Source organism: Lucilia sericata, unplaced genomic scaffold (assembly GCF_015586225.1).
Source record: "Lucilia sericata isolate MDLA Ls3-8-SP2 unplaced genomic scaffold, ASM1558622v1 Contig000659F_arrow, whole genome shotgun sequence".
NCBI classification, from domain to species: domain Eukaryota; kingdom Metazoa; phylum Arthropoda; class Insecta; order Diptera; family Calliphoridae; genus Lucilia; species Lucilia sericata.
The window spans coordinates 250,001-262,041 of NW_023994664.1; the positions used below are offsets into that span (position 1 = coordinate 250,001).

General features: G+C 33.1%; 2 protein-coding genes across 2 annotated transcripts in view; one reads left to right on the plus strand and one right to left on the minus strand.

The window, feature by feature from the left end:
- The window catches only part of LOC119607127 (protein transport protein Sec24C), an 8,402-nt gene extending 5,693 nt beyond the window's left edge, over positions 1 to 2,709 (minus strand). The window contains exons 1-3 of the mRNA XM_037960906.1: positions 1,986 to 2,709; positions 873 to 1,313; positions 302 to 814 (exon numbers count right to left, since the gene is read on the minus strand). Of these exons, the coding sequence (XP_037816834.1) occupies positions 302 to 814; positions 873 to 1,313; positions 1,986 to 2,255 (1,224 nt within the window). The 5' untranslated portion in view covers positions 2,256 to 2,709. The remainder of the gene's footprint in view (positions 1 to 301; positions 815 to 872; positions 1,314 to 1,985) is intronic.
- Positions 2,710 to 6,448: 3,739 nt separating this feature from the next.
- On the plus strand, positions 6,449 to 7,422 carry LOC119607121 (the record flags this gene model as incomplete). The annotated part of the gene is made up of 2 exons (XM_037960900.1): positions 6,449 to 6,985; positions 7,137 to 7,422. Coding segments are annotated over exons 1-2 (365 nt in total), but the record flags the coding sequence as incomplete, so codon positions are not given.
- Positions 7,423 to 12,041: the final 4,619 nt, after the last annotated feature.

Below are 12,041 nucleotides of genomic sequence, written 5' to 3' on the forward strand. Positions count from 1 at the left end.
CGGAATGTGATCCTGTATACGTTTTTGAATTAGTTCTGTTTCGTAAGTTTAAAGCAGGATTGGATCAATCTATTATTATTTCAATAAAAGACGAAAAGTGTCAATATGTTTCTACTTCTTATGGTCTACGACCAATAAATCATATTCTGGGCATAGTCTGTTGGACATTTATATGAGAAGTAGTCCATTTTTCGATAGGGTTTCTTCTTGGGACAATAAAATTTGAGGTGTAAAAAACGGCATGTGGGTTTAATATTGAAATGTAAGAAATGCTTTTTTAACACTTCATAGCTTTACTTACATTGTATCCCGGTCTTCCTGTCATAGGTTGACCCGGTTGAGGACGCATCATTTGCGATGGATAACCACCGGGCATGGGAGCTTGACCGGGCTGTGGGGGATAGCCAGGCATAGCGGGTTGTTGCCCTGGTTGAGGTGGATAACCAGGCATAGGAGGCATACCAGGTTGTTGCATAGGAGGCATGCCAGGCTGTTGTTGTTGTTGTTGTCCAGGCATTGGAGGCATACCACGTTGCTGTTGCGAGGGCATGGGTGGCATACCGGGCTGTTGCATGGGAGGCATGCCTGGTTGTTGTTGTTGCTGCTGTCCAGGCATAGGAGGCAATCCCGGTTGCTGCATAGGAGCTGGCTGTTGCTGACCACCCATCATGGGAGGAGGCATCATACCAGGTCTACCAGGCTGAGACTGGGGAGGGAATTGAGATGGTGGGGCTTGAGTACCTGGGAAACCCTGCATAGGCTGCTGAGTTGGTTGTTGCTGACCAGGCATGGGTGGCATAGAGGGAGTAGATTGCTAAAATTATAAGTTTATAATTATATAATGAAATATGAAATGATTAAAATAAACTTACGCCAGATTTTTGGGGTGCGGGTGGCATATGAGGCATACCCGGTAAACTGGCACTGTTTACTGTCATTTGATTGGCCGCTCCAGGAATATTTTGAGCTGGTGGTAAATTGCCAGCCATAGATGTAGGTGGTTGTGTTTGTTGCTGTTGAGGACCGGCGGATGTTGGTGGTGGTGGCATGCCAGGAGTACCAGCAGTAGGTGGCCTACTGGAAGTGCCATTAGGATAGGGATTAAAGTTATTATTTACATTAGCCGTGGGGGGAGCAGTGCCTTGTTGTGCCGAGGGTGGTCCATTCGCTAGAGGTTGACCAGTAGGTAGCATACCCATATTAGCATTGTTAAATGAAGTTGGTGGTCCAGCTAATGATTGTTGTTGTTGTTGTTGAGTTGGTGGCGGCTGTTTCATGGGATTCATAGTCATAGCGCCCATGGATTGCGTCAACTAAAAAAGAGGTCAGTTTTAATTTCATTATCAATATACATATTTAAAGTTTTGTTTAAATCTAAAGTTTCTTATCATCAAATAAGTTTTATATTCAAATTACATTGAGTGGCCGAAAATATATAAAACTGATAACATTGCAGTTTCCATTATCTTTTTAAAAACAAAAACAATTCAAGACAAAGGCTTAAAGAAATTTGTTAATTAAACTTTAAATTGTATTTAAACTTTCTAAAAACTTATTTAATTACTTGTTAAATATATAAAAAACTACATTGTCATGTTAACTTTTAAAATTTCTTAAATATTTCTACGCCCCTGTCTATTTTCTTAATTTTTTCTTGTTCTTCCTCTAAAAAACAAAAAAAAAACATCAATTGAAAAAAAACAATCATTTGACAAGATCTCTTTATGTGTAAAAGAGATAGCAAGACATTTTTCTCTTAAGATAAACGGAAATAGAAGATTTCTTGTAAAATACATAATCAAATAAGAAACTTAAAGTAATAAATAAAAGGAAAATAACAAAAAAGCAAAAATTATCAATGACAAAACCAAAAAACCATAAAAAATTGCCATTAAGAAAGACACACAAAAAAGGAAAAAGAAGAGAAAACCTGGAACTGCAAAAAATTTTATAAAATAAATGAAAAAAAAAAAAAAAAAACGAACCTGCTGCTGATAATTTCCATTCATTATGTTCGATTGTGTGGGGGGAGCTGCCTGTTGTGGCGGTGCAGGCATACTACCAGGCATGGAAGTGTTTGGAGGAGGAACTTGCATGCCCGGCTGCTGGGAAGGCCAACCAGGAGGTACAAATTGTTGCTGCTGACCACCCATCATAGGTGGTGGTGGCATCATTTGTGGTGGCTGTTGTTGCTGCTGCTGCTGTTGCATAGGCTGCATTGTTGGCGGTGGACCATAAGCATTTGGATTCATCATTTTCTCTTTTAACTATTTTTCTTAATTTCACAATTTTCTTTTTTAAGTTTTCATAAAATAATTTTGCAATTTCCCTTAATGCTTTACACTTAAGATCCGCGTTTGTTTTTTTTTTTCTTCACTAAACTGGAAAAATCGGTTTTTGCACTTTTGTCCCGTACTTTTACAAGATAATTTTTTTTTTATGATTAACACCACGTAAACACCACTTGCAGGCCGAAGAAAAAATTTTCTTTTCCACTTATTTAAAGCTTTTATTTTTGTATTTTTTTTCTTACACTCAGACTTTTCGCGAAAGGAAATTTTCTTCTTTAATTTTCCCGTTTTAATTAACTCGCAATATTTGTGAGAAAATTAATTTTCTTTCACTTTATTGTACCAAAAAAAAATTATTACACTTCCACGTCAGAGCAGCCTAGTTTTGCATACAATTCTTTAAAGTTTTTTGATATTTTCTTTTGAATTTTCATTCGTATTCAGTGTTTTTTTTTCTTCTCACATATGATTTGACAGTTTGCCACGTACTTTTCAAAGGGGTATGTTCAGTGGAAGTTTTAAGCAAAACAGAGTTGTGTTTTTTTTTGTTAGAGGTAATATTAATATTGTAAATGGAATGAAAATAGTTGTAATTTTTATTAGGAAATTAATTATTTTACAAATTTTTCAAACCGGAAAAACCCAAATTATGTACAATTTTATAAAATATATATTTTGATTAAAAGAAATTGTTTCAAAATCACTTTTAATGGATTTACCAAATATAAGTGAAGAAATGCATATAACTTTGCTATTTCGTATTCGATTTTGATGATTAATGTTTTATTTAAAAGATAAAATGCTATAGAAAATTTAGGTCATTTTAAATTCTCCATATTTGACGTTATAATACAGAGCAAATATACCTTTATTTATAAAATTTGATATGTCAGATATCGTCCGTTGAAGATAGCCCAAAGACAAGAGGTTTTTAAACAATTCGAAAAGCTTTAGGATAAGATATCTCAAAAAATTAAAAAAACATAGCAGAGCTTAAATTTTTATTTTTTAAACGACTAATTGGATATTCACATGACATAACAGATTTTATAAATAAAGGTGTTTTCAAACTTAATGACACGATATCTAAAAAATCTGAAGTGATGGAGGCGAGATTCGGATTCAGTGCTACTGAGTCCATTAGAAAATTACACTTTGATCTGTGGGTTAAAATTTTGTTAGCCTGTGTAATCATAAACACTTAACTTTTCCTAGTTTTAATTACTAATAATCACTTAATGTACTGCAGGAGTCACCACATCACCCATTTCCATTTTTTGCCGTCACTTATAGCAAATTCATAATGTGCATTTGCACTCAATCAAAAGTTTGCTGTGAATTTGTCACTAATTGATTTGGTTTGGAAAGGTTTTTCTCATTAGCATTGTTAAGTAGAGGTAAAAGCTATTGCACTGGTAATCGGTAATCGCAAGGAATTTCTTTCCCTATTAACAAAACATTTTCCACCTAAATAGAGGCTTTTGAAAACACTACACTATTCACTCAAAATCTGAATCACTGATGCGTTTGCATATAGCCAATATACACATGTAGGTGGGTCAATTGAAAAAAACAACTATTTCGTAAAATGACAAAATTTAAAGGCTTTAACTAAATTTTTTATATGAAATATTCCTTAAAAACAAAACTTTATTTGAAATTTCTTTAAATATGCATAATTTATAGAGAAATAATGTTATTACTGTATAATTTGAAAATAATTTTGAAGTTAGCCCTCGTTTTGAGAAAAATTTCATTAGATTCTAATGATTAATAAATTCTGATAGAGTGTGGTAAATGATTTTTTCATATTCAACAGATTTTTCTATATTATTTTTACTGTTGATTCTACAAATGTACTTATGAGCATTTTCTTGTTGAAAAACACACACAAATGGTGTTTTAATTAAACATTTTCTATATTTTTGGTTTATTGTTAAATTTTAAATGAATTTTGCATAAGTCACGTGCTTAAAGCGGAAATGAGCAAAAGTTTAAATAAACATTGAAATGTAAATTTTTAATTTTATTCGCAGATTTAGATTCAAATTCAATTTATAAAATTATGGTGGATTTATGCCCGAAATGTATATGGCAATTTGAAAGGCCTTTCTAATGGATTGAAACATATAAACATTATGAAACTTATTTAAACAGAATTTTATACAGAAATTTTATATAAAAATTTTATATAAAACTGTTAATAGTATAAGATTTATTACATAATATAAGATTTATTATTATTATTTATTAAAGTGAGTTCTGAAACAGTTGTGTGGAGGCTTGTATGAATTATCTTCCGAAGTTTAAAGTTATATAGTAGAGGTTTTATAGTACTCCCTTTATTTAAAAGATCAATGAACAATAAACTGATCTAGTTCAATAGCAGTCAGTTCTAGTTCAGTTCTAGTTTAGTTCTAGTTCAGTTCTAGTTCAGTTCTAGTTCAGTTCTAGTTCAGTTCAGTTCTAGTTCAGTTCTAGTTCAGTTCTAGTTCAGTTCTAGTTCAGTTCTAGTTCAGTTCTAGTTCAGTTCTAGTTCAGTTCTAGTTCAGTTCTAGTTCAGTTCTAGTTCAGTTCTAGTTCAGTAGTTCAGTTCTAGTTCAGTTCTAGTTCAGTTCTAGTTCAGTTCTAGTTCAGTTCTAGTTTCAGTTCTAGTTCAGTTCTAGTTCAGTTTCTAGTTCAGTTTCTAGTTCAGTTCTAGTTCAGTTCTAGTTCAGGTTCTAGTTCAGTTCTAGTTCAGTTCTAGTTCAGTTCTAGTTCAGTTCTAGTTCAGTTTCTAGTTCAGTTCTAGTTCAGTTCTAGTTCAGTTCTAGTTCAGTTCTAGTTCAGTTCTAGTTCAGTTCTAGTTCAGTTCTAGTTCAGTTCTAGTTCAGTTTCTAGTTCAGTTCTAGTTCAGTCTAGTTCAGTTCTAGTTCAGTTCTAGTTCAGTTCTAGTCAGTTCTAGTTCAGTTCTAGTTCAGTTCTAGTTCAGTTCTAGTTCAGTTCTAGTTCAGTTCTAGTTCAGTCTAGTTCAGTTCTAGTTCAGTTCCTAGTTCAGTTCTCGTTCAGTTCTAGTTCAGTTCTAGTTCATTTCTAGTTCAGTTCTAGTTTCAGTTCTAGTTCAGTTCTAGTTCAGTTCTAGTTCAGTTCTAGTTCAGTTCTAGTTCAGTTCTAGTTCAGTTCTAGTTCAGTTCTAGTTCAGTTCTAGTTCAGTTCTAGTTCAGTTCTAGTTCAGTTCTAGTTCAGTTCTAGTTCAGTCTAGTTCAGTTCTAGTTCAGTTCTAGTTCAGTTCTAGTTCAGTTCTAGTTCAGTTTAGTTCAGTTTAGTTTAGTTCTAGTTCAGTTCTAGTTCAGTTCTAGTTCAGTTCTAGTTCAGTTCCAGTTCAGTTCTAGTTCAGTTCTAGTTCAGTTCTAGTTCAGTTCTAGTTCAGTTCTAGTTCAGTTCTAGTTCAGTTCTAGTTCAGTTCTAGTTCAGTTCTAGTTCAGTTCTAGTTCAGTTCTAGTTCAGTTCTAGTTCAGTTCTAGTTCAGTTAGTTCAGTTCTAGTTCAGTTCTAGTTCAGTTCTAGTTCAATTCTAGTTCAGTTCTAGTTCAGTTCTAGTTCAGTTCTAGTTCAGTTCTAGTTCAGTTCTAGTTCAGTTCTAGTTCAGTTCTAGTTCAGTTCTAGTTCAGTTCTAGTTCAGTTCTAGTTCAGCTCTAGTTCAGTTCTAGTTCAGTTCTAGTTCTGTTCTAGTTAGTTCTAGTTCAGTTCTTTTATCGCAAATCAGTGTCTTCATTACTCCGGTTATTCATCTCTTTCTCAAAATTGTTGATGAAATCTGCAAAGGTCATTGTCTCTCATATTTCGTTAAAGTATCTAATAGATCTCAAATGTAGAAGATACATGTAAATTCTTTTTAACAGTTGTGCAAATATTCATCAGATTAAGAACGTATTAAACTTCTTTCGAGTATTGTTTGTCTCTTGAAGTCTTTTTTCGAGTAACAGACAACGCTAATTGAGACCTGCTGGGAAATAAAAATAAAATATAGAGGGAGAATATCTGTATCTTTTGAGAAGATCAACAACAAGCATCCACGAAATTAAAATGTTTTATTAATACAGCAATTAATGAGAGTGAAAAAAGAGTATGAAACAGATACGGGTTTGAATTTTCAAAACTGATGATGTTGTTGTTTTTATTATTGTTTGATGATCGGTTGTGTTGTTTGTAGTCGGTAATGTTATTGTTGATATTCATATACTCTATCGTATTGTTGTTGTTGGAGACCACTAACATTTTATTCGTAATGTTTTGTTGAACCATCATTATTCAACGTCTGAATAAAATAAAAAAATCAAAATAAACAATTCAGTTGTTTCATAAACTCGCCATTGAGCAGGTCAGCTCTTTATTGCTTATTTTTTTGTAAATAATATAAATTTCATTTCTAAATCTACGAAGAAAATCCACTGGCCGGCTAAATTGGTCATTGTTTTTATTATTTTTTTACAAAACGTATACAAAACACGGGATATACGAACAAAATATATAAATTTAAATTTTGACTAATTAATTAAAAATAGCGTAGATTACAAATAAGTGTATAATTTGTAAATTATAACAAATATTTAAACAGTTATTAAAAGTGCTCTAAAATGTTTACATTAAATACAAAACAACATTTATTTCAATTAACTTTCATTTTTCTGCTGCTGGAATTAATATTCATTCAGGGTAAATAAACGTCATTTAGCTGGTAGATTAATTTAAATAATTTTGGCATAAATATGTTAATCGAGTGTTAATTTATTAAAAACTTAACTAGCTGTTAAATACTATGTAATAATATGTTTAAATTATTAAACATTTTTGGGTCTTCTTTTAGTCTCCTTGGTCTCCTCCGCACCCTCCCAGTCTTTGCAGAATAATGGCATCGATGACAATTGCGTGCATACGCTTAAATATGAGAAACCTAGTTTCTTTAAACGTCACTTTGACATGTCATTCCTAAAGAAATTCTTTAAACATTGGATTCCCTTCACTAGTGCTGATCGTGTGAAAATGCAATTCTTTTTATATAAACGTGATTTTCCCGAATGTGGTCGTGAGATACGTACCGATGATGATGATAGTATAACATTGTCCGGTTTTAATGCCGATCATCCCACCAGGTAAGAGTTTTGGGTAATGATTAAGTAAAAGGGGAGTTTTGAAATTAATAGAAGTTGCTAAAGTTATTTAAAAGTAATATAAATATACATATCTTTATCAATAATTCTTTTATCAGTTAAGTTTTATGTGACGGCTTAAATAAAAGAATTCTGTGGAAATACAAGAACATGACTTCTGAGTCATTTTATTGACCATTTACTTCCGCAAATGAACTAATTTTTAATATATTAAAAATTAATGTTAATATATTTCGAGTGATCATTTCTTTCAGTTCTAGTTCAGTTCTACTTCAGTTCTAGTTCAGTTCTAGTTCAGTTCTAGTTCAGTTCTAGTTCAGTTCTAGTTCAGTTCTAGTTCAGTTCTAGTTCAGTTCTAGTTCAGTTCTAGTTCAGTTCTAGTTCAGTTCTAGTTCAGTTCTAGTTCAGTTCTAGTTCAGTTCTAGTTCAGTTCTAGTTCAGTTCTAGTTCAGTTCTAGTTCAGTTCTAGTTCAGTTCTAGTTCAGTTCTAGTTCAGTTCTAGTTCAGTTCTAGTTCAGTTCTAGTTCAGTTCTAGTTCAGTTCAGTTCAGTTCTAGTTCAGTTCTAGTTCAGTTCTAGTTCAGTTCTAGTTCAGTTCTAGTTCAGTTCTAGTTCAGTTCTAGTTCAGTTCTAGTTCAGTTCTAGTTCAGTTCTAGTTCAGTTCTAGTTCAGTTCTAGTTCAGTTCTAGTTCAGTTCTAGTTCAGTTCTAGTTCAGTTCTAGTTCAGTTCTAGTTCAGTTCTAGTTCAGTTCTAGTTCAGTTCTAGTTCAGTTCTAGTTCAGTTCTAGTTCAGTTCTAGTTCAGTTCTAGTTCAGTTCTAGTTCAGTTCTAGTTCAGTTCTAGTTCAGTTCTAGTTCAGTTCTAGTTCAGTTCTAGTTCAGTTCTAGTTCAGTTTCTAGTTCAGTTCTAGTTCAGTTCTAGTTCAGTTCTAGTTCAGTTCTAGTTCAGTTCTAGTTCAGTTCTAGTTCAGTTCTAGTTCAGTTCTAGTTCAGTTCTAGTTCAGTTCTAGTTCAGTTCTAGTTCAGTTCTAGTTCAGTTCTAGTTCAGTTCTAGTTCAGTTCTAGTTCAGTTCTAGTTCAGTTCTAGTTCAGTTCTAGTTCAGTTCTAGTTCAGTTCTAGTTCAGTTCTAGTTCAGTTCTAGTTCAGTTCTAGTTCAGTTCTAGTTCAGTTCTAGTTCAGTTCTAGTTCAGTTCTAGTTCAGTTCTAGTTCAGTTCTAGTTCAGTTCTAGTTCAGTTCTAGTTCAGTTCTAGTTCAGTTCTAGTTCAGTTCTAGTTCAGTTCTAGTTCAGTTCTAGTTCAGTTCTAGTTCAGTTCTAGTTCAGTTCTAGTTCAGTTCTAGTTCAGTTCTAGTTCAGTTCTAGTTCAGTTCTAGTTCAGTTCTAGTTCAGTTCTAGTTCAGTTCTAGTTCAGTTCTAGTTCAGTTCTAGTTCAGTTCTAGTTCAGTTCTAGTTCAGTTCTAGTTCAGTTCTAGTTCAGTTCTAGTTCAGTTCTAGTTCAGTTCTAGTTCAGTTCTAGTTCAGTTCTAGTTCAGTTCTAGTTCAGTTCTAGTTCAGTTCTAGTTCAGTTCTAGTTGAGTTCTAGTTCAGTTCTAGTTCAGTTCTAGTTCTAGTTCAGTTCTAGTTCAGTTCTAGTTCAGTTCAGTTCTAGTTCAGTTCTAGTTCAGTTCTAGTTCAGTTCTAGTTCAGTTCTAGTTCAGTTCTAGTTCAGTTCTAGTTCAGTTCTAGTTCAGTTCTAGTTCAGTTCTAGTTCAGTTCTAGTTCAGTTCTAGTTCAGTTCTAGTTCAGTTCTAGTTCAGTTCTAGTTCAGTTCTAGTTCAGTTCTAGTTCAGTTCTAGTTCAGTTCTAGTTCAGTTCTAGTTCAGTTCTAGTTCAGTTCTAGTTCAGTTCTAGTTCAGTTCTAGTTCCGTTCTAGTTCAGTTCTAGTTCTAGTTCAGTTCTAGTTCAGTTCTAGTTCAGTTCTAGTTCAGTTCTAGTTCAGTTCTAGTTCAGTTCTAGTTCAGTTCTAGTTCAGTTCTAGTTCAGTTCTAGTTCAGTTCTAGTTCAGTTCTAGTTCAGTTCTAGTTCAGTTCTAGTTCAGTTCTAGTTCAGTTCTAGTTCAGTTCTAGTTCAGTTCTAGTTCAGTTCTAGTTCAGTTCTAGTTCAGTTCTAGTTCAGTTCTAGTTCAGTTCTAGTTCAGTTCTAGTTCAGTTCTAGTTCAGTTCTAGTCAGTTCTAGTTCAGTTCTAGTTCAGTTCTAGTTCAGTTCTAGTTCAGTTCTAGTTCAGTTCTAGTTCAGTTCTAGTTCAGTTCTAGTTCAGTTCTAGTTCAGTTCTAGTTCAGTTCTAGTTCAGTTCTAGTTCAGTTCTAGTTCAGTTCTAGTTCAGTTCTAGTTTCAGTTCTAGTTCAGTTCTAGTTCAGTTCTAGTTCAGTTTTTAGTTCAATTCTAGTTGAGATCCATTTCAGTTTTAGTTCAGTTCATAAGTTATAGTCTTCATTGCATACTTATTATAACTATAATCAGATATATAATTTATTGATTTAAACCATTAGTATAAAGAGATACACATACATATCAGTTATTTATTTACATAAATGTATACATATTTGTTTATTGTTTGTATATTTGTCATGAACTTAGTCATATTTTTATTGGCACAATATTTATTTGATGTATAAATACTTGAAAAGAAGAACTGATTTTAAAGATAAGAAATTAATAAAAAAAAAACTTCGAACACTTAATAGTGATAACATTTCTTGATTGTAACACTAAAAATAAATGAACTTACCTTCGAAAAATACTAATGAATGAAAATGTTGTTGTTAAGTAAATCAATATTGTTTACATTGGTAATTATAGTTGTTTTTTTTTAAGGTGAATTATTTATTTTGAAATATATTTGCACTTATAAGAGATAAGACAATTAGGGATGGTCAAGCTACCGGAAAAAGTTAAAATTTAAAAATAACACTTTGATAATGTTAATGTCCTATAGTTTTGAATTTCTTAGCGGGTGCAAATAATAAACAGATTTTATTTCTTTTAAGTGTTTTTTTGTAATTTACAACCTCAAGATTAATGATAATGTCATACAGACAATTAATTTTGTAAAAGTAATACAAACAATGTTATGAGTACTTCCGTCTTATTGTTGATTTAATAGGAGATAATTCTATTGCATCTATAAATGAGTAATAGAGATGAGAACGACCATTAGATACCCTACAAAAACTAGAACTAGTATTTAAATGTATTTTGTCGGAATGTGGAGTTATACTAGTTGGTTAGATAGTTAGCTGGGTTAGGTTGACTGATGTATTGAAACGTATTGAAACGTTTCGGACGGTCATCGTATACATTTCGGACATCTTTAACTGTTTTTATACCCTACACCACTTTAGTGGGGAGGGTATATTGGGTTTGTGCTGATGTTTGTAACGCACAATAATATTGGTCCTATACCCACCTTAAAGTATACCAATCGGCTCAGAATCATTTTCTGAGTCGATTTAGCTATGTCCGTCCGTCTGTCCGTCCGTCCGTCCGTCCGTCCGTCCATGTAAACCTTGTAATCAAACTACAGGTCGCAATTTTGAAGATAATTCAATGAAATTTGGTACATGATCCCCCATACAACTGAACCCCCCAATAGGGCTTGTAATCCTTGTAATCAAACTACAGGTCGCAATTTTGCAGATAATTCAATGAAATTTGGCACATGATCTTTTATGGTATCGTAGACGAAGCCTATTGAAAATGGTTAACATCGGTCCTTTATTTCACCTAGCCCCCATACAACTAAACCCCTCGAATAGGGCTTTTAAAACTTGTAATCAAACTACAGGTCGGAATTTTGGAGATAATTCAATGAAATTTGGCACATGATCTTTTATGGTATCGTAGACGAAGCCTATTGAAAATGGTTAACATTGGTCTATTATTTCACCTAGCCCCCATACAACTGAACCCCCGAATAGGGCTTTTAAAACTTGTAATCAAACTAAAGGTCGCAATTTTGGAGATAATTCAATGAAATTTGGCACATGATCTTTTATGGTACCGTAGACGAAGCCTATTGAAAATGGTTATCATCGGTCCATTATTTCACCTAGCCCCCAAACAACTGAACCCGCCGAATAGGGCTTTTAAAACTTGTAATCAAACTACAGGTCGCAATTTTGGAGATAATTCAATGAAATTTGGCACATGATCTTTTATGGTACCGTAGATGAAGCCTGTTGAAAATGGTTTACATCGGTCCATTATTTCACCTAGCCCCCATACAACTGAACCCGCCGAATAGGGCTTTTAAGTTCATAATTATGTTTAATATACTCATATCTCGACAAAAAGCTGCAATAACCAAGTTGTATACAAGACGAATTCCATAATAATAGGTTCTCATATGACCCTAGCCCCTATGAAAAGCCCCATCAAAATTTCACTTAAATGTCCACAATTTTATTCAACAATAAACGGCTTAAGTATGTATATCTAAGGCAAGGTACAATTCAACTTAAATGCTTTATTATGGCAACTAAATCACATTATATTTTTGTCAAAGGTGTAGGGTATTATATGGTCGGCTTCGCCCGACTATAATTTCTTACTTGTTCAGAATGTT